Source organism: Tiliqua scincoides, chromosome 7 (genome assembly GCF_035046505.1).
Source record: "Tiliqua scincoides isolate rTilSci1 chromosome 7, rTilSci1.hap2, whole genome shotgun sequence".
NCBI lineage: Eukaryota > Metazoa > Chordata > Lepidosauria > Squamata > Scincidae > Tiliqua > Tiliqua scincoides.
Genome location: NC_089827.1, coordinates 48,688,496 through 48,712,248, shown reverse-complemented (window position 1 = coordinate 48,712,248; position 23,753 = coordinate 48,688,496). Strand labels below are relative to the sequence as shown.

General features: G+C 45.8%; 1 protein-coding gene across 2 annotated transcripts in view; it reads left to right on the top strand.

Annotated features, from left to right (window-relative positions):
* Window positions 1–12,730: 12,730 nt before the first annotated feature.
* Window positions 12,731–23,753, top strand: part of HIPK2 (homeodomain interacting protein kinase 2) — a 181,293-nt gene continuing 170,270 nt past the window's right edge. For both annotated transcript variants that reach the window (XM_066634241.1, XM_066634243.1), the window contains exon 1: window positions 12,731–13,177. In XM_066634241.1, coding sequence (XP_066490338.1) covers window positions 13,159–13,177 — 19 coding nt within the window. In that variant the 5' untranslated portion in view covers window positions 12,731–13,158. The remainder of the gene's footprint in view (window positions 13,178–23,753) is intronic.

Below are 23,753 nucleotides of genomic sequence, written 5' to 3'. Positions count from 1 at the left end.
CCTGCAGACACTTGTAGGCCTCTCAGCACCCCAGACAGGCGGCTGCAGGGACTGGTGAGTGCATCCCAGTCCCTGCAGCCCCCTTAGCAACACAATCCTGGGGATCGCATTGCTGCCTCCCCCTCCCCTGCAAGAACTTACTGCGTTTCAAACTCTTCCTGCGAGTTTGAAAACCGCTGGCATAGGCGTAAGTCATTGTTTATAAAGAATGACGTGCACCTGTCTGCAATATGGAAGTTTCTGTCCTGCTTCCAGGGCCACAGAAATAAGTGGTCCTTTCAGAAGTACATTCTTAAACAAAAAAGTCTTCATTTAAAAGAATCACAACCCGTATGTCAGCATAAAGACCTGAGGTTTTGAGCCCTTAAAAAATTCTTTAAATCCTTCTTTTTGTAAGTCCAGGGAACTGGTCTCTGGGTGAGCTAATTTGTATCTTTTAAGCAACTGCTTCCACTATCTAAATTGGTGCCAGCCCAAAGACTTTAAGATACTTCAGGGACTCGGCTCATAATGATCTTGCTTCGTTGTTTTTGTAATGAGAATAAGTAACCAGTGTAGTTAACTGTGAGAACCTCAGCGGTTTTGTGTAATTGTACGCTGTGTCATCCCCATATTCCAGGAACTATTTGTTTTCATATGTATTTATGAAGCCTGCTAATATTCATGTGTCCTTTGTAATTCATATGTTTGATTAAATAAACATTTAGTATTGATTTGGAATCTGCGTAACTGTCCCTGATCTTTCTTCCCATAAGAAGCATAGCTGTCTAGAGGCCCCTCTATGTAAATAGTAGGGTACTCATCATTTGGCTTCTCCCAATCTAATTTGTTGATTCAAAGCTATAAAACCAGCATTGCATTCAGGCATGGGGAAAATTAAGTTTGCATTAAGAACAGCCTAGTTTCCAGATGCCCCTCCCTTTCACACCAGGGGTGGGGAAGGAGTGTCAGAAGGCAAACTGGGATCTATTGGTAGATGTGTGGGTGAGTTGTGATAATCCTCAAGGGTTTCCAATATCCAATTGATTAACAAAAGCAACAACAAAAAGGCTGTAGCCCTCTGCCTTTGGTCAGGACTCCCCCCACCCTCAAATGAATATGGGAGACCCAAGACTGGTTTCCCCAAAGGGCAACCTTGACTAAAATCATCCTGGATTCCTCTTGGGTTTTACTCACACCTAGCCATTGGTTAAATCCACTCTCCTGACTCAGGGCCAAATCCTGTTCAAATTTCAAGTGCCAGTGCAAACATGTCAATGGGTTGTGCGTGGTGGGGGAGGTAGTCACAGAGGCCTCAAGGCAACAAATGTTCCCTTACCTTGGGTTTTCATTGTGTCTGTGCTGGTGCTGGAAAGTTGGATACAATTGGGCCCCCAAGCTGAAATCCTATGCATGCTTTCTTGGAAGTCAGCCCCATTGAACTAAATGGGACTTACTTCTGAGTAGACACTCATAGAGTTGGGCTTTCAGAAGCAAGAAATTTGAATGTTAATTTCAAACCAGCCTGTCAGAACTTGGGATAAAATGGGATAAAAGAAAGCTGTTGAGCTGTATTAGTTGGAAGATATGTATTGCAAGATGCCTGCCAAGTCAACATTAAAGTCATAATGTTGTCCTGCTAGGGCAGAGTTAATTCCTAAGAAGTGTCAGGGAGATGCTGATTGCAAGGGACTTTTCAGCCAGAAAAGTCAGTTAGGGTGCAATCCTAGCCAACTATCCAGTACTGAGGTAAGGGCAATGCAGCTCTGTGGTAAGGGAACAACCCCTTACCTTGGGAAGGCCTCTATGACTGCCACCCAACTGCAGGATGCAGTACATGCCCCAATGGCACAGCTATGTCAATATGGAAAAATTGATTAGGGTTTGGGCCTTAGTATCTCTTTTGCACTTTGTTTTGAACTTGGTCTCTTGATTCCAGGTATAGAAACTGCCCATTGGTTTGTATGTCTTCTCCCTCACAGGGCCACCACCCATCTGACTGACCAAGACTAGACCTGCTTACCTTCAGCAAAGTGGCTGTATAATATGCTTTCAAACCATGGCCCACTCTTTCTCCTGTTCCCTTTATGAAGATGCTTTCTTCACAGGAAAGAATGAAGGAGCTTGCTTTCACTAAGCTCCAAGAGAATCATATTGCTCTTCGCTTCCTTAGGTATAAATCAAACTCCTTTATATCATCTTGTCTCCTGAAATTTTCTCCAAAGAATCCCCCTTACTTTCTTCCTTCTCTGACACTTGACCCTTGTTATTATTTGAAGGCAGATTGGAATCAGGCGATTGAAATTGCCCGATTCTAGCATCATTTTATTTTTCATTTCCGTGGTGGAAATGTCAAGGGAAAGAATACTCTATAATTATACTTCAGACAAGACTATAATTACTTCCAATTAAATCGTGGCCCTTCATGTTTGAATGGTTTGACCACAGTTTGAATTTCATTATCTGATAAGCAATTGTTTTTAAAGAATTTCAAAGTTCAGTTGTCCTAGAAAATGTATACATGAGAAGGATCTGATGCCTCCATGATATTAAATGAACCAGTTGCTAAAAGTAGGAGACTGGCAAGAACCTCAGCCGTCTGAAAGGCCACCCAGGTTCTAGTAAATGAATACACCATATTACTGTGCATGCTTAGACAGAAACCCTGCTGACTTCCATGGGGCTTACTCCCTAGTAAGTGGGCACTGGAATACAGCCTGACTATGTAATCCTAATCCCTGTCCGACTGCATCACTTTTCACACCACTTTTACATTCCAGTGTGCTGGGGAGTATAAATAATATACCAGTGGGGAAAAAATGGCACCGTTGTGGCAATATCCTTGAGCCAGAATATTATCATTGTGCCTTTTAGGAACTGGCCATATGTTGCCAATTCTCTTCTTTTCCAAATATGTATGCACAATCTCTCCTGACTCCATCTTGGTTCCTTAGCATCTATTTCAGCAGATCAGCCAAGGTTTTTCTCTAGAGCAGGGGTGCCCAAACCCCGGCCCTGGGGCCACTTGCGGCCCTCGAGGTCTCTCAATGCGGCCCTCAGGGAGCCCCCAGTCTCTAATGAGCCTCTGGCCCGCTGGAGATTTGTTGGAGCCTGCACTGGCCCGACACAACTGCTCTCAGTGTGAGGGCGACAATTTGACCTCTCACAGCTCTTGTGTGAGCTGTGGGATGAGGGCTCCCTCCACTGCTTGCTGTTGCATGTCTGTGATGCAGTAGCAGCAGCAAAGGAAAGGCCAGCCTTGCTTTGTGCAAGGCCTTTTATAGGCCTTGAGCTATTGCAAGACCGTCATTCATTCATATAAGATCATCTTTAATATATTCATTTATGTAAACTTATGTAAATTTATTCAAATTTTAAATGTAAATTAATTATTTTTCCCCCCGGCCCTCCTATGGCCCTCCTGCCAAATGATGTGGACCTCCTGCCAAAAACTTTGGACACCCCTGCTCTATAGCAGTGATTCCCAAACTTTTCTGAGGAAGTTGGGAATACTGTGAGTTGTGGTGGCGGGACAGGAGCAGGGGGGTGGCCCCCATGGTGTTACAGAGATTGTGATGACGTGGGGACTCAGGGGCATTTTATAACACCTGTGGGTGTCCTGAAACCTCTTGGAGGTTCCTGGAGGCTTGCAACCCCCTCTGCAAGACCCCACATAGCTGCACTGAGCTCCAATCAGAGCTCACTTCCGGTTTGCAATTGGAGCTCCAATCACCAATTAGAGCTCAGTGCAGTCACACGGAGTCTCACAGAGAGAGGGCTGCTAGTCTCCAGGACTCTACTGTAAAATGTCCCTGGGTCCCTGTGGTGCTGCAGTGCCATTGGGGCATCCATTCCTGGGCCACTCCCATTAAGGTGGAGTGGCCCATTTCTGGTTCCCCTGGTGGGTCACGACCCATCAGTTTAGGAACCGCTGCTTTAGAGGGAGTGAGGCATGGCTTCTCCTAATCAACATCTTGCTAACTAAGAGCCATTGATAGGGACAGAAGGCCAAATCATTGTACGGCATCTATGTGTCACCCTTCTCTAAGATCTTGCAAATTCTGGCTCCCCACCTTGGCATTAACCTGCTTTCTGAATAATAAATTAAACTCAACTGTCCAGTGTCCTGATTAGCTGGGCAGGCTACCAAAATAGGCAGCCTTTCCTCCTCCTCTGGTTCCTGCTTTTAAATTTTCCATTAGTCTTCTCCTCCCCAGACACTAAGGTGTTAAGAAGCCAGGCCAGGCTAGCAACCTACCTTTTTTTCTCTTGCCTCTCATTTAACTCCTACCTGTCTGACAGAACTATTTTTCAGTATTATCCTCCAAAGCCACTAAAACCCAACAGAGGTAAGCTAGGTGGAAGGTCCTATGCCTCTGTATGGACCTCCTCAATGCACATGACCACAGCTGCTCAAAGTAGTTATATATCCAAGGCCACATATTGTGCTTCCCCTCCTCCCTACAGTATGTGCACACCTCACCTGCCTTACAGCCCTCTCTTATGCTAAGGATGATGTAGCAATGACCCCCATACACAAGCCACTGGGAAAGGATGCAGGTTGCAGAAAAGAGCAGGGGAGACTATTGGCCACAAACATTCCACCTATTGGGCTTGCTGGTCAAACACTCATGACATGTTCTTCGCAGGGCAACCACTTGATGGCATCTGGTTGTGCACAGAAGTCACACAAAGTGCAGCTCCACCGTAACTCCCTTCATGGGATGGATAAATCTTGTCCTGTTGATCCACATTATTTCCTTCAACAGGTAGGTTACCAAAGATAATGGGCCGGTTCAGATGAACTGCAGCTCAGGATCTGGAATGCAGCCTAATTCCCCCTCCCCCAAGTCTGCATGGTCCCTTTCCCCCTTACTCCTTATGCAAATATCATGTGCCTCTGACATCCTGTTTAGGTAAAACCAGTGTTAACAGGCATGCTGTAAGACATGTGTGACAATGGCATACAGAATGACTATGTATGCAGGGACCAGCTGCAATGGCACAATGCAATGGACTGGAATTAAATGAGGCATGGGGATTGCTCTTCACCCAGCACCTTGGCCAGGTGTATATGAACATGTTAGGTAACACCACAACTCTGTGTATCATCTAAACCAGTGTTTCTCAAACTGTGGGTCCGGACCCACCAGGTGGGTCATGAGCCATTTTCAGGTGGGTCCCCATTCATTTCAATGATTTATTTTTAATTTATTAGACTTGATGCCTCCATGGCACGTGACTGCATTTGGGGAAATGTTACAGATCTGTACTTTTAACAGGCTACTATGTGTATGCTTTTAACAATGACAGTCAATGGGACTTACACCTGGGTAAGTGTGGGTAGGATTGCCACCTAGGATTGTTAAAAATTTCCCTGCTTGATGATGTCACTTCCAGTCATGACATCACTTCTGGTAGGTCCTAACAGATTCCCATTCTAAAGAAGTGAGTCCCTGCAGCTGGTAAAAATTTGAGAACCAATATTCTAAACCTAGGGCTCAGACAAGCTGTGAAGCAGTGGTTTTCTATAACCAGGATTTAACACTGCTGCTCCATGCTGAGTAGGGGATGGGAGGAAGGAAGGAACACACAAACTCCTTAGGGTTCTATTGGGCCATCTAAGCTAGCCTGTGTGTGCTAGAGCTGTTACACTGACACACGTCGCAGAAGTGATTGTGGTTCTCATTTTGCTGCTGCCTGCATATAGGATTGAAAGTAACTATGTTATGCTGCTATCATTAACCTTCCCCACATTACAAGACTACAAGGTTAAGCTTGCTTCAATAAGAAAGCAAAACTGGGTTCAGCATTTGATCATGCAGTACACTAATTCTTCTCTGCTCCTTGTCTTGTATCTTGCTTTCTCTTTTTAGATATAGATTTGCTGAAGATTTTTTTTTTTTGAAAGAAGAGTTGCATTTATATTTGTATTGTAAGAATTGTGTACAGGTTGAGACTAATTATTCAAGTGGGTTCCATTCCAAGCACTCACTTGGATGGCAAAAAAGTACTATAGCAAATCAATTTAAAAAAACAAAGTTTCTTTGCTCCAGTGATTTAAAAACAGCCAGCTGCCCCCCCCCCCATATTAAGGAGGCTATTGTTGAAGAACTGATTTTAAAGGGATGCATTTTAACCCTTCTCCAGGATTCAGCACATTCCTTCTCATTTGCAGGGGCCATTCGTGTTGAGTCAAATCCGTGTATAAAAAATCAGGGTATAAATAGGCTGGGCCTGTATATGGTTTTGTAGTGTTTGCGATTTTTAATGTATTTATTTTGTGTAGGAATATACTGTAACTATATCAAGTAGTCTGGCAGGATAACAAGATTGAGGGGGTAAGGAAGCCTTGATGTTCAAACTGTACAATGTGAACAGAGAAGTTGGGGGAATACAGAGACAAACAGATCAATAAAAGTCTGTTGCTGAGTTCTGATGTACAACAAATCTGTAAAAACTGTTTTTGTTCTACCTGAATTCTGTTAGAAATTGATGGCAAGCTTAGAAGCATTTCTAACTATGGTGGTTTTCTTTTCCTGTTGAACAGGCTGAGCTAAAGCATTATTTTGTTCCAAGGATGACATGAAAGCAATAGCACAATGCACAAGTTGGACATATAAGACGGTACTGTACAAACAACCATCATCAAAAATATTAGTTTCTTGCTATTTTAAAGCATAGATTCTTAACTACATTCTAGATTTAGGTAAGGGCTGCAGAAATTGCAGTACTGAATTTGTTTGCAAGCTTCACTTGTCCAATACTTTGGAGCTAAGTTCACATGGAATGTATCTGGTGAAGATAATCTGGTCCAGCTCATATGCTCAAGGAGGATCGTCCATGTTCATTGCTTATAACTTCTTGCCTCATCCACATTAGGGTATGAACAGAGAGCAGGAGTGAGCAGTGCCCGGCCTACTCAACTCAAGCAATGAGGGGGTGGGTCAGTTAATGACTGAGGATTCTGTACTCTTGGTAGACCACTGCATGGCACTGCATGGCACAGTTTTCTTCATTGCTGACCAGGCACCTTAGTCAGAAGATGTTTTGGAGTGTCAGAGAGGAAAAATCACCTATGACACCTTTACTCTGAGCAGTCGAGGGGGGGAGGCAGCCAGGCTGGGAAGGGATGCCTGGTTTGATCCTCTGAATAAGTCCACTGAATTTCCCCCACCCCACAAGTATCCATGTTTTCTGCTCTCTCTTTATCTGTTTGTAGAGAGGGTTAGCACACTGGCTATCAGTTCACAACAGCTGGCTATTCTGGCAACTGCAGTCCAAATGCACAGCAGTCATGCCTCTGTGCTTGCAAAAATCACAATCACTGTGCTCAGTACAACAGTAGCTATTTTGTGTGCTGCTTGCGTTATGAGAACAGAAACTGAAATGGCAGATGAATCATTGTTTAAAAATATGAGACTCTCTGATGCAAATAAAATAGGCTCCCTTGACACTTGTGTAATAACTCCATTTTCATTAAATGATCCAGACTCTAACTGCAGCGCTAATTTGAATAAAAGCTTGTGTATATTTAATAGCAAAGATCTCCTTGCTTATTTGCAAACAGGTCTTTGAAGTCTCTTTGATGTTAAGAATGTAGAAGTTTGGCTTTCTCTGGCACAATGACTTTTTTATACTTACCTTACAGCCCAGTCTTATTGGGCCCAGCCATTAGTGGAACTCATTAGTGGCCTTAACAGCAGTCATAAAAATAACTTCAGCAGTGCTCAGAGTAGCATGCTGCAGGAGCACCAGCAGGATGGCCAGAGCCTTCCTGTGCATATCAGTGGATCCTGGAGAATGTACCAAGGCAAGTAGGATGGGTGGGGAAGGCGGGATGGGGTGGAGGAGGGCAGAATGGAACGACTACAGGGTAAGGGAAGATTGGGTCCAGGAAGGGGGCAGGCCTGGCAGTAGTGGTGGCAGCCAAATCCCAGCTCCCTTCCTAGACACAATGTGATGGGACCATGTGGTGGGCCAAGTATGGCTGAGAGCTGGAAGTGACCTCATTAAGCAGGAAGTGATGTCATTCAGCAGGCGATGGTAAGTAATAAGCACTTTGTTCTCAAACAGCAACTAATTAATTGCAAATGAGAAAAGAAAAAATATGCAAATCTTGGTCATATTTTCAAGATATGAGAAGCCGAATTATGCTGGGAGAGCCCAATTATTATGCGGGCTGCCCTTTCAGCAGCGCTGCTTGTATGTGAAGCATAACTTTGCAGCTCAGCATCTGAGAGGCGCTCTGCAAAGTGATGCCCTGGCAGAAGCAGTTCTGTTGAAGGGCAGCCTGTGTGATAACTGGACTCTCCCAGCATTTCAGCATGTCTCCCTCTCTCACCCCTCTTGATCTACCCCTGCCCCTATAGTGTTCCTTGCCTTCTGAGGCCTCTTTCTGTATCTCCCTCCCAGAGCTTCAGCAGGTCTTTGATGGGAGAGCCCAATTATCATGTGGACCAGATAAAGAGCTTCTGGGGGGGACCATATCTGACACCCCTTTGCTGCACGTTCATTACTGTTCTCAGCAGGTTTCAGGAACAAGACGGTTGTCTGAGGTAAGAGCTAAATATAATATCCTTGATACCTAGACAAAAAATTGGCTTCCAGTTACCATATAAGCAGAGAGTTATGGGATTAATAAAATGCCTAGAAGTATCAGTCAGGAAATCCCAATGATCTCAGTGTTTAGTCATGGGACGGGTCACCATGATTTGAGACAAACCTGGCTTCCATTTAGGAAGCATGAATTTCTCTCTAGCTTCTAATGTGTTTGGGTGTCTGATTTTGTAGGATGTTTTCCTTGGTATTTTTAGATTGCATTTTGTTACTTTTAAACAGTTTTGTACACCACTTTGGGAGATGGTCTTGTGGGGGAGCAGAAACAATGCCAGTTAATTAATTGTCAGATAAATGCGTTTTAATTATCAAGGAGTCAGGGCTTCAGATCCTCTTTCATCTCATGGTATGTGGTGGATTGAATTGAGCCATGTGAACAGGAGCATTCAGACCATCTGTGTGAACATTTCTACAAAAGGAAAGAGCATTGCAGATGCTGCCTCCAGAGGCCTGGATGTGCAGTGCCAATGGGCCTCTCTTAGATGATCATTTGTTGCAGAACAAATGTGCAGTCCTTGCAGGTTCCAAATGAGTTGGAAGCACTGTACGGTAGTTGTGATCCAGAAGATACCATGGTCATTACGGTTGCAAAAGCCAAGGAAATATGTGAGCAAATTAGCCTAGATTTGGTATTTAGGCAACTTACTTTCCCCTGTCATTCTCCCAGTATAAGGTATCATCAATCACAGCAATCAAGGTAGTTGGAGATCCACAACCACCCTGAAAACGGAGTTGACAAACCTTACCAGTGCTGTTCTCTTAGCACCTGTGTCACTTGTGTGTTTTTGGCGTGTAAATTGCATGTAGGGGATATGGGAGAGGGATCATAATCAGCATTTTGGATCCATAGCAATAAGAGTATAGTGATGGCTATGGTGATGTAGAGGCTAAGAGACTGACAGCGCAAGCCAAACCAGAAGATCAGCCAGCGCAGTGGTCCCTGCACTGGTGGAGGGTATTGCAAACATGCCGTAAATCATGCAATGAATAAGCAGCATTCGTGGGGAGATATGCACCACCCCACTGATGCTGCTTTCAGGAGATCGGCTGCCAGCAAAGGTAAGGAATATGCCAGGCAGTGGAGGGGCAGCAGGAGAGTGGCAGGGAGGGGGCATTTCTGGGTGGGGAGAGGGCAGATCGGGGGCAGATCAGGCCCAGGAGATGAGCGGGATTGGCGGGGCAGGCCTCCTCTGTACCCTAATTCCCCTCCCAGGCCTGCCAACTTGGGGCCGCTTGGATTTGTGCCTGCTATTTATTCTCCTATGCCAAGGAGACCTCCAACTGGCTCCTCAGCAAGGTTGGATACTGCAGAAGCCATGGGGCCTTGCTATGCCAGTACAGCTTAAGATTGGCTGTGAGCTTTAACCACGAAGTCCCCAGTTCAAATCTCACCTCTGCCATGAATTCACTAGCTGGCCCAATGACAAGCCACTGCTGCTCTGCCTCAGCTCCCCCTCTGCAATATGGGGATTACAGGTGGGGCCTCTTTATCCATGGATCCGGCATCTGCGGATTTGCCTTACTGTGGATGCTGGACCCACAGATTCCTCCCCCCCCCAGCAGATCTCCCAGATATGACTGGAACCTTGTTCCAACTGCATCTAGGAGCCGTTGTGAGCCTCTCCAAGGCTCAGAGAGCTGCCTGGAGCCTTTAGAATGAGATTCCAGTTTTCTGCAAAAACCAGAAGTCACATTCTAAAGGCTTTGGGTGGCTGACCGAGCCCTGCAGAGGCTGCATGCACCCTCTCCAGGCTCAAAATGCTACCTGGAGCCATTTTAATGCAACTTACGTTTTTTGCCGAAAACCAGAAGTCGCGTTCTAAAGACTCTGGGCAGGATTCTGACTCTTGGAGAGGCTGCATGCAATGGTGCACAGCCTCTCTGAGGCTCATAAGGGCTTTGGATGCGACCAGAGCAAGGCTGCAGTTGCATTTGGAGTCCAGGTAGGAAGGAAATTGGAAATTTGATTATCTGCACTTTTCGGTATCCGTGGGGGGTCCGGGAACAGATCCCCTGTGGATACGAAGGCCCCACCTGTATAATGCTGAGCTCCCTTATAGGCTTGTCAGGATTAATTCGATGCCCTTTAAACATTATAATTGATAACGTTACTAGTATGCGTCACATGATGTTAACACTGTTGTTCTGATTGATTCATCTGGAAGGTATACACAACAAATGATGGAAACATACCCCTATTACTGGTGCTTTGAAATTGGTTGGACCTGTTTGTGAATACGGGGTCTCAGATAGCAGCTGACTGAGTGGTTTTATATTTATAAGAGCAACCTGGAAAGCCCTGACGAAGGTCAATCCGGGGCCAATGTATGCACGATGTTAAAGTGGCTGTGTGATACTTGGAGACTGTCTATAAGATGCAAAGTTCTGCAGAAGGCCAGAGGAAGAGAAATGTTTTTCCAACAGCCCCCAGGGGGATGTCCTGAAGACAACCTACAAGAAGAGAGCTGGCACTGCCAGGACAGAAACTGAGCAAAAGGGATGGATCGCTTAAAATGAACACAGGAGGGGGCTTACTGGCTGTCAGTCTCCATACATAAACACTCTTTTGATGTAGCTCTTTTCAAGGAGAAGAAAAAATCCTGAAAGCAACAGTGTATGTTTATCTCACAAACACTCACATTGTTTAAATACATCTAAAGAAAGAAAAGGGAGAAACAACCCAGAACTTTTTGTCAGGGAAGCAAGATTTTTCAATGCAAATAGGGCATTTGGGTCTCATAAGAACATTTGATTACGAAAAGATTGTCAGGTTTAATTTCATTTTATTGTAAAATTCCTCAGATTATACCAGTTCAACAGCCAATGACATGAAAGGCTTTGTTATATGTATTAAGTATTATTATAGGGGTGGCCAAACTTGCTTAACATTAAGAGCCGCACACAATAGACTTCAGGTATTTGAGACCCACAATAAGAAGCATTTAAATTCTCAAATATATTTACTCATCATGAGCATTCAACTTACATTTAATTATAAAACTTGAAACTTTTTAAATTAAGCTTTTATACTGTGATGCAAAAAGGAGCTCAGCTGACATATTTTTGCGAGCCGCACATTATGCTTCAAAGATCTGCATGTGGCTCCCAAGCTGTGGTTTGGCCACACCTGTACTACTACTACTACTACTACTACTACTATTATTATTATTATTATTATTATTATTATTATTTTATTTTATTTTATTTTATTCACATCAGAATGACAACACAGCTGATAATGATCATATACACACAAAAAACACATTTATCAGCTGGTAAATCCTCAACCACACGGACATCTGCCTGACATCTAGGTGTAGATGAGGTTTAGATTATTATTGTTGTTGTTGTTGTTGTTGTTGTTGTTGTTATCAAATATATTTACTCAGCATGAGCATTCAACTTACCTTTAATTATAAAGCTTGAAACTTAATAATAATTTGCATTGGGCCATCAGTGTGCACAGTGCTTTATAGAACTGCAAAGCCAAGACAAGGTCCTGCCTACACACCACACACACACAACACACTAAATTTTCTGCACATGAGTGTGAATGTTTAAGTTGCTTGCGGTTGCTTTGTTTTCTTAAATTTGATTTTTAATTGTATTAATTTTGTGGCCATTCTAAAAGCGGAAGGGTGGCTGTAACTTCTTCTACAGATAAAAGAGACCTAAGAAGAAATCCCGTGCCCAACAGCACAATCCTATGCATGTCTACTCAGGACTAAGTCCCATTGCAGTCAATGGTGCTTGATCCTAGGAAAGCGCGTTGAGGATTGCAGCCTGAAAATCTCTTTCTGTCTGTCTGTCTGTCTGTCTGTCTGGGAAGAGTGAAGGAGAGGCAGAACCTGTTCTGCCAACTTCTGCTGCCTGTTCTCTCCCCCTCCTCTTGATTGAAATGTGTTGTTAAACAAGATCCCACATAATCTCCGCAGAGAGTGGTTTTCTCTCCCCCCCCCTCTTTTTCTCCCCCTCCCTCCTTCTGGGAAACTGAGATCTGTGCCATCGGCACTCGATTATTTGCAAACTCCCTGAGCCTTCCCCCCTCTCCTCCTCCTCCTCCTTCTCTCCTCCCCTCTCTGTGTCTCTCCGGCTCTCAGTCTCTCTCTCCCTTCCTCTGCTGGCTGAGGCAACTTTTGCAGAACCCCCGATCGCGCAGGCAGACAGACAGACATGTGGAGCTGAGAGCTGGGGGGGATTTCTCGAGTCCCCCCTCCCCGCCCCCCAAAACCCCAAGTCTGGAGGGACCTCCAGCTACCCACACCCCCCTCCCCACTTGACCTGTCCACTGTGCATCGAGACCTCCCCAGCCCTTTCCTGCCCCCTCCCCACCCCACCATCTCCTGCTGCTGCTGCTGCTGATGGAGGGCTCCAGGAGCAGATTCTTTCCCCTGCTGCCTCCCCCCTCCATGAATTGAGGCAGTGATGCAGGAGGCTGCTGGCCGCTGTACGGAGAGACACAGGCTCAAGATGGCAGATTTCTATTGAGTTTAAAGGGGGGGGCTGCAATCCTGCTTCATTTCTCTTTCGTTGCCATGAATAACAGACATCCTTGCACCGATGGCCCCCGTGTACGAAGGTAAGGCAGCTTGGCTGGATCCTCTTCATTTCTCTTCCTGCTCAGGCATCTCTCAAACCCAGCCTCCCACCCCAGGACGGGGGGGGGAGGGGGAAAATGTATGGATGACCACCGATTTGGCTGCCCCCCCCTTTAATTATATAGGAGTGCTCAAGGAGATGGCTTAGCAAGAAGGTGGGCGGGGGGGGGCTGTTCGTGCCCCCCTTTGTGTGTGGAAATAACCAGAGCCCACTGCTTTCAAAGAGAGGGTTTCAGGGCTGCTGGTTCCCCAGGTCCCTCTCCCCGCCCCCTTTCCAATGCATTTCTCCCCATGGTGGAGACCATCGCCAGGACCCTGCCCCTGAACAGGTCCCTGTGGTGGAAGTCTGGCTGCCAAAAAGTCTGATCTCAGGACCGGGTGTTGGAGGAACAATGAAATGTGGACGGGGGGGGGGGAGGGGGAAGACTCTGCAGTCACCGGGTCCACAGTGCCCTGCCTGCCTGCCTGCCTGTGTGTGCCTTCAGCTAAACAACATGTAGTTGCAAATCCTACTATGGGTCTTTGCAGTCATCTAAAGGTGTTTTTATTTTAATGCCTGTGCTGGTACACCCTGATCATATAGTTTTTTAAAAAGGGGGGCGGTGGCAGTGGAAAATGTATCCAGGTATCTCTCTCTATATGAGAGAGCCAGAGGGAGGTGTGTGTGTGAAGCAGGAGATTCTCACAAAATCATTATTTATTTTTCTCCCCCAAGCCAGCCGGTTCTTCCTTTCAGTTTCAGGCTAAAACTAGCCGGCTGGATGGGTGGGACTGAGATTATGCTGAAGTGCATGAAGTTGGTTTTTCTGGTTTCCTTAGAATCTAGACAGAGGACGCCCCTTTTCTTTCTTTCTTTCTTTCTTTCTTTCTTTCTTTCTTTCTTTCTTTCTTTCTTTCTTTCTTTCTTATTTATTCGCCTCTGTTCCTGGCCTCCTTTCCCTTCCCCACCCCGGGTTGGCATGGATTAAATAGCCTGGTGCCAATCGCTGCGGGGAGAAAAGGGCATCCCTTTGGTTTGATTCTTGTTTTTTCCATTCAATGCTTGTCTCCTGGTCCTCTCCTGTTATTTTTCCAGCCAAAGATGGAAAGGTGGGGGGGGGGATTCCAGGGGGTTACACACACACACACACACACACACACACACACACACACACACACCCGTGGTCTGATCTAGGTGGGAAGTGGCACTTTCACCCGGTGGCGAGGAAGGGCTGAGGAGGGCGATCAAACTTCTCTTTTTGCAAGCAGCTGGTTCTCTGGGTGCTATAAAGTTACCCAGAGGAGAGGCTTCCTAGGGCTGCCTGGGCCGGCTCGTGGCGTGCTCAGTGCTGCTGGAATTCTGGAAAGACTGTTGCGCGACTGGCTGGGGCAGGAAAGGAAAGGTATGCCTTCTGGATGACAGGCTTTGCCATTCTAGATGGTGAGCCTTGCAGGTCGAAAGGTAGCCATTGGGAAAGGGAGAATGAGAATTAAAGGGGGGGAGAGTTCCATTCCTTAAGCCGGCCAAGGAAAAAGAAAGGCAAGCTGGAGGCAATCAACAAAGAGGGATCTTTGTGTTTGTTTACAAAAGAAGGAAAGAAAGAAAAAGAAAAGGGGAATAAAGGCCAAGATCTGCAGCAACTGGAACAGCCTGGTGTGTTTAACCAGGAAAAAAAATAATAATAAAAAGAAGAGTTTCTCTTTAAATAGCTCCCTAAAGCGCCCTCTGCTGGCCTCTGGCGTGTCAGCGCTCTATTCCGGGAAAGAAACTTGCAAGTGAATAGAGAGCAAGAGGTTTTTTGGCTGTTGTAATGAGAGAGGTGGGAGTTGGTGGGTTAAAATATTTCACATGATGACTTTTATTGGTTACATTTTTATCCCAAGAGCTTAGGGGGCTGTACTCAGTCGCTTCCCTCTCCCCCCCTCCACATTCTAGCCTCACAACAACCCCAGGGCTGAGAAATTTGAACCCAGGTCCCCCTGCTTTGACACTCAGACCGCTGCACCATGCTGGCTTTGGAGAGCATAGGTGGCTTATGAAAGAGAGATGCTGACTGAGAGTGCTAGTGCGGGAAAGCTTGCCCCGGTGTGACAATGAGCACCTCTGGCTGAATGCTATCCTTCTCTCTCTCTCTCTCTCCTCCCCATAGGTGCCTCATTGCATCTAGGGACTGTATCATTCCAGCTCGGGCTTTGTCACTTCCCAGAAGCAACCCATACTTGCTCCACCCTTACTTTTCACCCCCAACTCAGAGAAAATTAGACCTGATTCACACCTGTATATTAATCACCCGATTGTTTAATATGAAGTGATTTCTTGCATGTGAATGGGTGACCACACGGCTATGACAGCACAGACAGAACATTCATGTAACCTTGGGGGCACTGCTTTTCACCGGTGTCATATAACCTATGCGTATGTCATTTATATGGTGTCATAAAACGTTATGCTTTTCATATAACCTCTATCATCATCTCATGTGCAATCTCCATTCACACATTCAACTGCCAGTCATTCGCAACTGCTTCATACATGCTAGAGCAGCTGTTTTCAACCTTTTTCATCTCACAGCACACTGACAAGGTGGTAAAATTGTCAAGGCACACCATCAGTTCACTTGACAAGGCACACTATGCTGTAGGTGGGGGAATCAAATCCCCCAGTGGCCCTACTAATAAATGACCTCCCCCCAAACTCCTGTGGCACACCTGTGGACCATTTGTGGCACACCAGTGTGCCACGGCACAGAGGTTGAAAATCGCTGTGCTAGAGCATCACTCAATTTCCCTATATTTGATGACTGTAACCTGAATGTGTGAATGGGCACCAGTGAGATTGCATGTGAGGTGATGAGAGGTGCAAGGGATGGCACCAGGATGCAGGTCTCTTGTTATCTTGTGTGCTCCCTGAGGCATCTAGTGGGCCACTGTGGGCACAATCCTAACCCATGTTCCAGCACCGACATAAGGTCAGTGCAGCTCCTAGGTAAGGAAACAAACATCCCCTTGCTTTGAGGTGGCCTCCATGAGTGTCCCTCAGCTGCAAGGATGCAGCACACGTCCCATTGGCACAGCTATGCCAGTGCTGGAAAGTGGGTTAGGATTTGGGCCTATGAGATACAGGAAGCTGGACTAGATGGGCCTATGGCCTGATCCAGTGGAGCTGTTCTTATGTTCTTAGGAGAGAGGAGATACACAAGCTGTGTCTGTGGAGTCTGTGATGGTCCATTGATACATGCAAGTAATCATTGGATATTACATTCTTTAAATGGAGACAAGTGTGTGAACCACACTCAGGTTTACAGTAATCAAGTGTAGAGAAATGACATACATGTACTATATGTGTGAACCAATCCTCAGTCACACTTAGTCATATTGAAAGAGATAAATTGGACAAGTCAGCAGTGAGTAACTTATGCTTGTCTCATTCATTTTAACAGCATTTAAAAATGACTACCTTTCACCAAGTCTGGGCCCATGTGCTGTATCCTGCTCTGTCATTTCCTTGCTGCTCTATTCATGGACTACTTTCCTCCTACATAGGGCCTGCCATTTTCCTGTCATAAAATTCCTAAAAAGAGAGACTATATGCACACTCTTTTGAACGATACAGCTCTTTTATAAAAGATACTGACAGAAGCCCACTGGGATGAATCAGCCAAGACCATGACCTCAGTGTGATTGGTTATAATTTAAATTTAGGACTTAACTTCTCCAGAAATTAGGCATGTAATTTCAAGCTGCTTTCTGTCCCGTGGCTCAACTGAACAATGAACAAAACTCAGAGTGTCAATATGGTTCTTAACTCTTTCCTCCAGAATATGGATCTCACTAAAGAATTATTTTCAGAACATCACATGACAAATACAGACTCCAGTGCTCGGTCTTGAGGTGTCAGGGCCCAATCCTATCCAGTTTTCCAGTGCTGGTGCAGTTGTGCCAGTGCAGCATCCTGTGGTGGAGGGCAGACACTGGGGCCTTCTCAAGGTATGGGAACCTGTGTTCTCTTACCATGGAGCTGCATTGTGGCTACACCGGAGCTGGAAAGCTGGATAGGACTGGGCCCTCAATGACCCAGTGGATGCTTCCAGGAAACCCACAAGCAGGGCATGAGGAAGAGTTGTCAACCCTCCAGGATTGGCCTGGAGTGTTCTTGTTGTCCTATGGTCAAAACTGTCTGCAGGAATAGCTTCAGTCAGAGTCGGCAACCCTGGCATAAGGCAATAGCTCTCCCACTGTTGCTTCCCAGTAACTCATGTTCAGTGGGTCTGAACATGGAGGCTCTGCTGGACAGCTATCAGGATTAACAGCCAATGACAGATTTACCCTCCTCAAATGTGTCCCATCTCCTCCTTTTGCAGCCATCTAAACTAGTGGCCATTGCAGGGCATCCCAACACCATGCCAAATGCTGCCCCCCTTAGCTGATCATGTGCCAACCTCTGCAGCTGTCCAGTGTTCTAGCTCAGTACTCTTCTCCTCTCCACATTTCGTCTTCCTCTCTGTCCCACTCTTCCTGTTCTAATCCAGGGAGTGGAAGGAGGAGCAGTGGGGGCAAGTAGGCAGAAATGGGCACCCACCGCCAATCTGGTAACGGAGGCAACTGCTTCTGTTGGCTTCCTGGATGAGCCAGGCCTGGGCCATTGCCACATCATGTGGTTGTGATTTCTACTGGAAACAAATGTTCCCCAAAAAACGTGCTTGTTTGATTCACAAATTACATTTTACAGCCTTTAAGAAGTTTAGATGTGTGTCTGAAAACATAATATGGGAAGAGACCCTTGGTAGCCTCTAGTCTTGCTGCCTCAGGAGCTTCCAGCAGAACTTTGCTGGCTGTCATGTTTTCAGCTGAAGTTTCCCAAATCATTAAGTCTCTCTCACACACACAGACACAAACAAAATAGAGCAATCTATTTGGAGCCAAGATACCAAGTGTTTTCAAGAGAAGAACTCAGAAGGCAATCCTACAGATAGATCATTCCCAAAACTTAGTGTAAGAGGCAGAAAAAGTGTTGGGTTTTGTAATGTTTCATTTCCTGGTACATATGAATGTAGATAATTTATTTCTGTTTTAAGATTTTGGAGAAATTGATTTTTCATTTTGTTACTGGGCTGGCAGATGGTGAAGAAAAGGAATGGAGGACAGGACAGCACTTAGGCTGGAGTACCTGGGCAGCAAACAAGAGGGAGAAGTAGCCATTGGACAGGAGGGGGATTGTACAGGAGTCATCCTGTAGAGTGATATTTCTTAGCATTTGCAAAGCAGTTTTTCTTGGAGCTTAACAAGGTTGCACATACATGGTCTCAGTGATCTTTACACTGTTGTCCCCACATTATTTACTGGGGGTTGAGACTGAAAGTTTGTGTCCTAAGGGCACCTTGTGTGTTTGTGGCTGAAAAAGTGAGACTGGAACTTTTCGCTCACAGTTTTTAATCACTGGGTGATCGTTGTGCACAGGAAAGCCCAGCTGTGATTATTCAATGCTCTGCCAAGTGACTCTCAGTTTGACAAGGTTTGACCAGCTACACTCTGTATCTTTCCAAGCTGTCTTTTAACTACCCCATCCTCCAGGCAGCTCAAGGCACTGTACATTCCCCTCTCCCCAGCTTATTTTCACAACCTCCCTGTGAGGTCGGTTAGACTGATAAAGAGTGAATGAACCCATAAGCTTCATGGCTGAATGTTTGAACCGGAGGTCCACCTTTCACGAAAAGAAGTTTGTGGATTGAACTTATGGTGGCTGTGGAATCCTGATCTTGTCTCGCCCTCCTTTGTATTTTGCAAATTGACACATTCTTTGATGCTGGAATCAGAAGAGCCTGTGGGGTTCTGCTCATCATAGGCGATGTACTAATGGCAGTAAGACTGGCAATGGGGCTTTCTTTCAGTAACAAAAGTTTTTCCATCACACTTCCTCAGTTTTTGCTTCTCCCCAGCATATCAGATATTGCTTGGCTACAGCTGTGTTGGATCAATATCTTTCTCTGCTGCTCAGTAGCCCTCTTATAAGGCCAATATTCCTTCTGCAAGATGCTGATACTGTTAATTGGACATGTTAATATTGCCAGTATCAATAAATGACAGGAGGCATATGGGAGAAGCCACCTTTTCCTAGTGGTGCTCCATTTACACACAGAAGGGGCCTGAGTCACTGTTATTTTATGGCCCCATTACACCAATCTGACCATACAAAGAGGCCTTGAAGTCCCAGGGAACAGCTTCATTTATCAGAAACCTTATGATGTGTTCATAATAAATAGGTACGCAGTACAAATGGTTCAGGGGATGGGTGTTACACAGTGACTAAGAGGCTGATCAGTGAGCTAGGAAGCAGTGCCTGTTTCAGGATGTGGGGGTCCACGGGCAAACCACTCTCAGGGCTTTCTCCTCCCCCCCCCCCCCATTCCTGCAAGAGATGGAGCATGCAAACTTCCTGGGTGCTTTGTGCTTTGTGAGAAGAGCGGCTTGATTAGGGTAGTTGACCCTGCGGATGAGTTACTATTATTTTAGTACAGTGCGAGTTAAGCCTGTAGGGCTGTGGCACCCACTGTGAGTCATTCCTAGAGGGCAGGTTCACATCATAAGGGATGGGGTAGGACATTTTGGGGTCACTTGGTGGACAGCAATCAATCATTGGAGATAAAGGCATTGCACACAAGGGGCATACCTGTACTGTATTGTCACATGTAGGAAGCAGAGATCCATAAGAGGGTCTTAGCCCCAATGTCTCTGAATGTCCTCTAGATCCTGCAATTACACTACTTAGTTCAGTTGTTGGTCAGATGGATCTTCTTCCAAGGCCAGAGGATGGAAGGGAGAGAATATGAGTGTGGGGCCAGCCAGAGGGGTCTTCTGGCCTGGCTGGGTTTCTGGCCTGGCTGCCTTGTTGCTTCACAAAACCTCCCCACACTTGCCAGCTCTCGGAGGGTTGGACGGCTCTGGAGATTGCCAGCTCCTCTTCAAGCTGGGGTGGGGGCAACCTTGAAGAAGGGCTTTTTCCCCTCTCCCCTCCTTTCCCCTTTCTCCTTGACCTCTCTCCACTTCCAGTCTTTGTCCAGATCCCCCTTCCTACTTGCCGCCCTCTCTTCTACTATTCTCACTATATTCCTTCTGACTGCTTCTGCCAATTGCCCATCTCTCTCCCCCCGCCTTTCTCCTTCTTGCCCTGTGCAATCTCATCTTCCTTTTCCTTGTCTTTCTCCTCCTCTTCCTGTATTTTCCTTTCTTAAAGAGCACTGCATCTGCCCAGTGGAGATCACTGTCAGCGGCTGCACTGTCAGCGGCAGCTGCTCCTAGTTTCTAGCCACAAACCTGCCCTGGCCACTCACTTGGGCTCCTGGTGGCTTTTTGGGGGCTTGGGCAAGGTGCTGGAGTGCACAAGGGCAAGGACTTTACTGCGCATGCTTAACATGCAGAAGGTCCCAAGTTCAGTTCCCATCCCTGGTGTCTCAAGTCAAAGCAGCATGCAGCAGATGATGGGGAAAGCCCCCTGCAGACAGGTTGCAAGTCAGAGGAGGCAACACTAAGCTAGATGAACTGGTTCTGACTCAAGAGCACCACAGAAGGTGTCCCAGTGTGCTCTCTCTCATTGGACTTGACTTGCTACATGCATGCTGCTGGGGAAGACCCGTGGTCAAAACTGGCAACTTTTATCCTCTAATAATTGTGTACTGTAGGATTATGAAATGCTCATGAACTATCCCAAATATTTCATTTGCACCTGGGAATGGGTGTGTTGCCATTTGTGTTGCTTTTGGAACTAGTGCATGTGTGAAACAGCTATCAGTGTCATCTGTGTTAGGGGAGGTCCTGACTGAAATTCTTTGGGCACAAATCTTACTCTCTAGGTTCATCTCTCTCTCTCTCTCTCTCTCTCTCTCTCTCTCTCTCTCTCTCTCTCTCTCAGCTTCAGCCTTCCTTTCTCTAATATGGGAATAATAATACTCCCAGCAACCCCAATACAAGGAGGTGTAAAAACCCTCAGAGAAAAGTCAGCAGCACAAAAAGACAACTGCAATGTCTAGATAACATGTTTTGAATATCTCTTTATCAAGATAAAATTCTCATGTTTACTCCTTTGGGAAAACTGCTTCAAAAAGCTTGATGCTGCATCACCTTAAGCAGATCTTTAGTCTGCAGCCCTAAGCACAGTCAGTTACCTGAGAGAATGTGCCACTGAACTCAGTGAGATTAACTGCTGAATAAAGACCCAATCCCATCCAACTTTCCAGCACCGGTGCAGCTGCAATGCAGCCCGGAGGTAAGGGAACATTTGTTCCCTTACCTTGAGGAGGTCTCTGTGACTGCCTCCCCACCACAGGATACAGAGCAGGCCCCATTGGCGCTGCTGCACCAGCCCTGGAAAATTGGATAGGATTGGGCCCTAAATACTTAGGCTAGTGCTTTGAGAGAGCTGGTGCGTGGAGCTTTTCACAAAGAAGCAAATATGAAGATTTTCCCTTGATAAAGATGTATTTGAAATGAAGTTTATTAGAACTTCCAGCTGTCCCTCTGGATTTCCTTGTTTCTGTGGATATTAATACTGTCCTACCTTACAGGACCGTTGTAAGCATTATGTAGGAAAAGTAATTTAAACTCTCATAACATGCAATATAAATGCAAAAAGTAATTATAATATAATAGCCATTTAGCCTGGGGAATGTAACAGGGTCACCTATGGGATGTGTGGATGAGCAGGAGGGCTCTTTATATGCAGGAACATTGATTTGGGGCTACTTGGTTGATATGTAAAGGGTTCAGATAACACAGGCCAACACATATTTTGCTTCCTTAAACGTTACACCAATTCCTGGGTACATTTGGGGTGCCGATTCTAAAAATGGCCTACACCATGGCTTCCTCATGAGGAAGCTGCTTGAATCATTCACTAATGAGGCTATACTACTGTATATCTCCAAAACTAGACGTGATAGGGCACAACAGATGCCATTTTTGGAATCGGCACCCCAAATTCATATCAAACCACTATAAAGTTTGGGAAAAACTTTTCTGACCCTCAATTTGTAGGCCTGTGTAATCAGGCATTTCTGATAAATGGGCTTTTTTTTTGTGAGAATAAAAATGGGAGGGTATAAAAGAGATGCAGTGAAATACACCAGAAAAGCAAACTGAAGCGAATGCTGCATGACTTGGTTTTTAGCTGCCTTATTCTTCATCAAGGGTTGGAAATATATTGGCATGTTGTAGCAACACTGGTGCAAAATCCAATAGACTTATACTAGATGATCACAATGGCCCTTTAAAAATCAATAGACCTGTTTTCAGTAAAGCCATTTTGATTTACATGAGCCAGAACAAAATGACCCCCTGAATATAGCCAGGGAGGGGAGGGCTTCTCACAGTATATATCATTTGCTTGCTGTGAACCTTAGACCAGTGTTTGTCAATGGAGGAGGATTTCTGTCAACATACCAAAATGTTCTTACCCGGAGGGTGAAGAGGGAATTGCCCTTAAAAAGGAAGTAATTTTGCATTAACAGGCCAGGAAGCAGCTACGTTTGCCCATTGCAAATTAGCTCTGTTTCCTCTTCCTGAATCTAAATAGACCCTCTGTGGATATAATATTCAACCATGATTTACATCCCAATCCACTGTTAACTCCCCCCCTCCTGTGGCAATGAAGTGGCTAATGTGGCATCTGCTGTGTCCTGTGGTGGAGTTTCGGCCTCTGGAGGCCAATATCGCTGCCGCATGTCCCCATGAAGGCAGATTGAACCTCGGAAGAGGGCTTGGATTCTGTGGACATGGCTACCACAGAACCTGCCCCCTTCCCAGTCCCAATCTGCTCTTTTTACGCCCCCATCCCGCCATTTCCTGTCCTGTTCTGCCCACCCCCTGCAGAAACCTACCTGGGGAGCCGGACATCCCAAGTCCGCTGCTGTGCAGAGCCGGCCACTTGCTGCTTCTGCTGGTGTTGAACCCTTGTGCTCTGATTTGTCGCACTTTGCAACTGCTGGAAATTGTCTAGCACCACTGGAATACTCATTCCAGTGGCGAGAGTTGTTAGGATTTGGCCCTTACTCTCACTACTATCTGAAAATGCACACTACTATTTCCCCCTCCTGAGGTGGAGCTTATTTCGGTAGGTCCAATCATGATTTTACTGCACTAAACCAGGTAGAGCTGATGTCTTGGATTGGCACTGTTGAGCAGCTGCCCAAGGCCCTCAGAAGGTCCCTGTGCTGATCCCTGAGACCACATCTGGGCCAATAGCCTTCATGTGGAGTGGCGGAGCAACTCTTTCAACCATGAGCTGCTCCATTGTCACCTCTGCTATCCCATCCATCACATTCCTTAGAGGAGGCTTCCTCTCAAAACTGGAGGGGGCCCACAGATTTCAGTTCCCTGAAATCCAAAGTCATCACTGAAACCAGGGTTGGCACAAACTATGGTTAACTGTTACTTTTGCATCAGCTGCTGCACCATTTTTTAAAATATGAAGGCAGCTTTCTAATCACAATGCAGCATGTTTTCCTGTTTTCTTTCCTACACACACATCATGCCTTGATGAGAGGCACATTTTTACTACTTGAGTGTGCAAGTGTGCTGAGCTGTTGC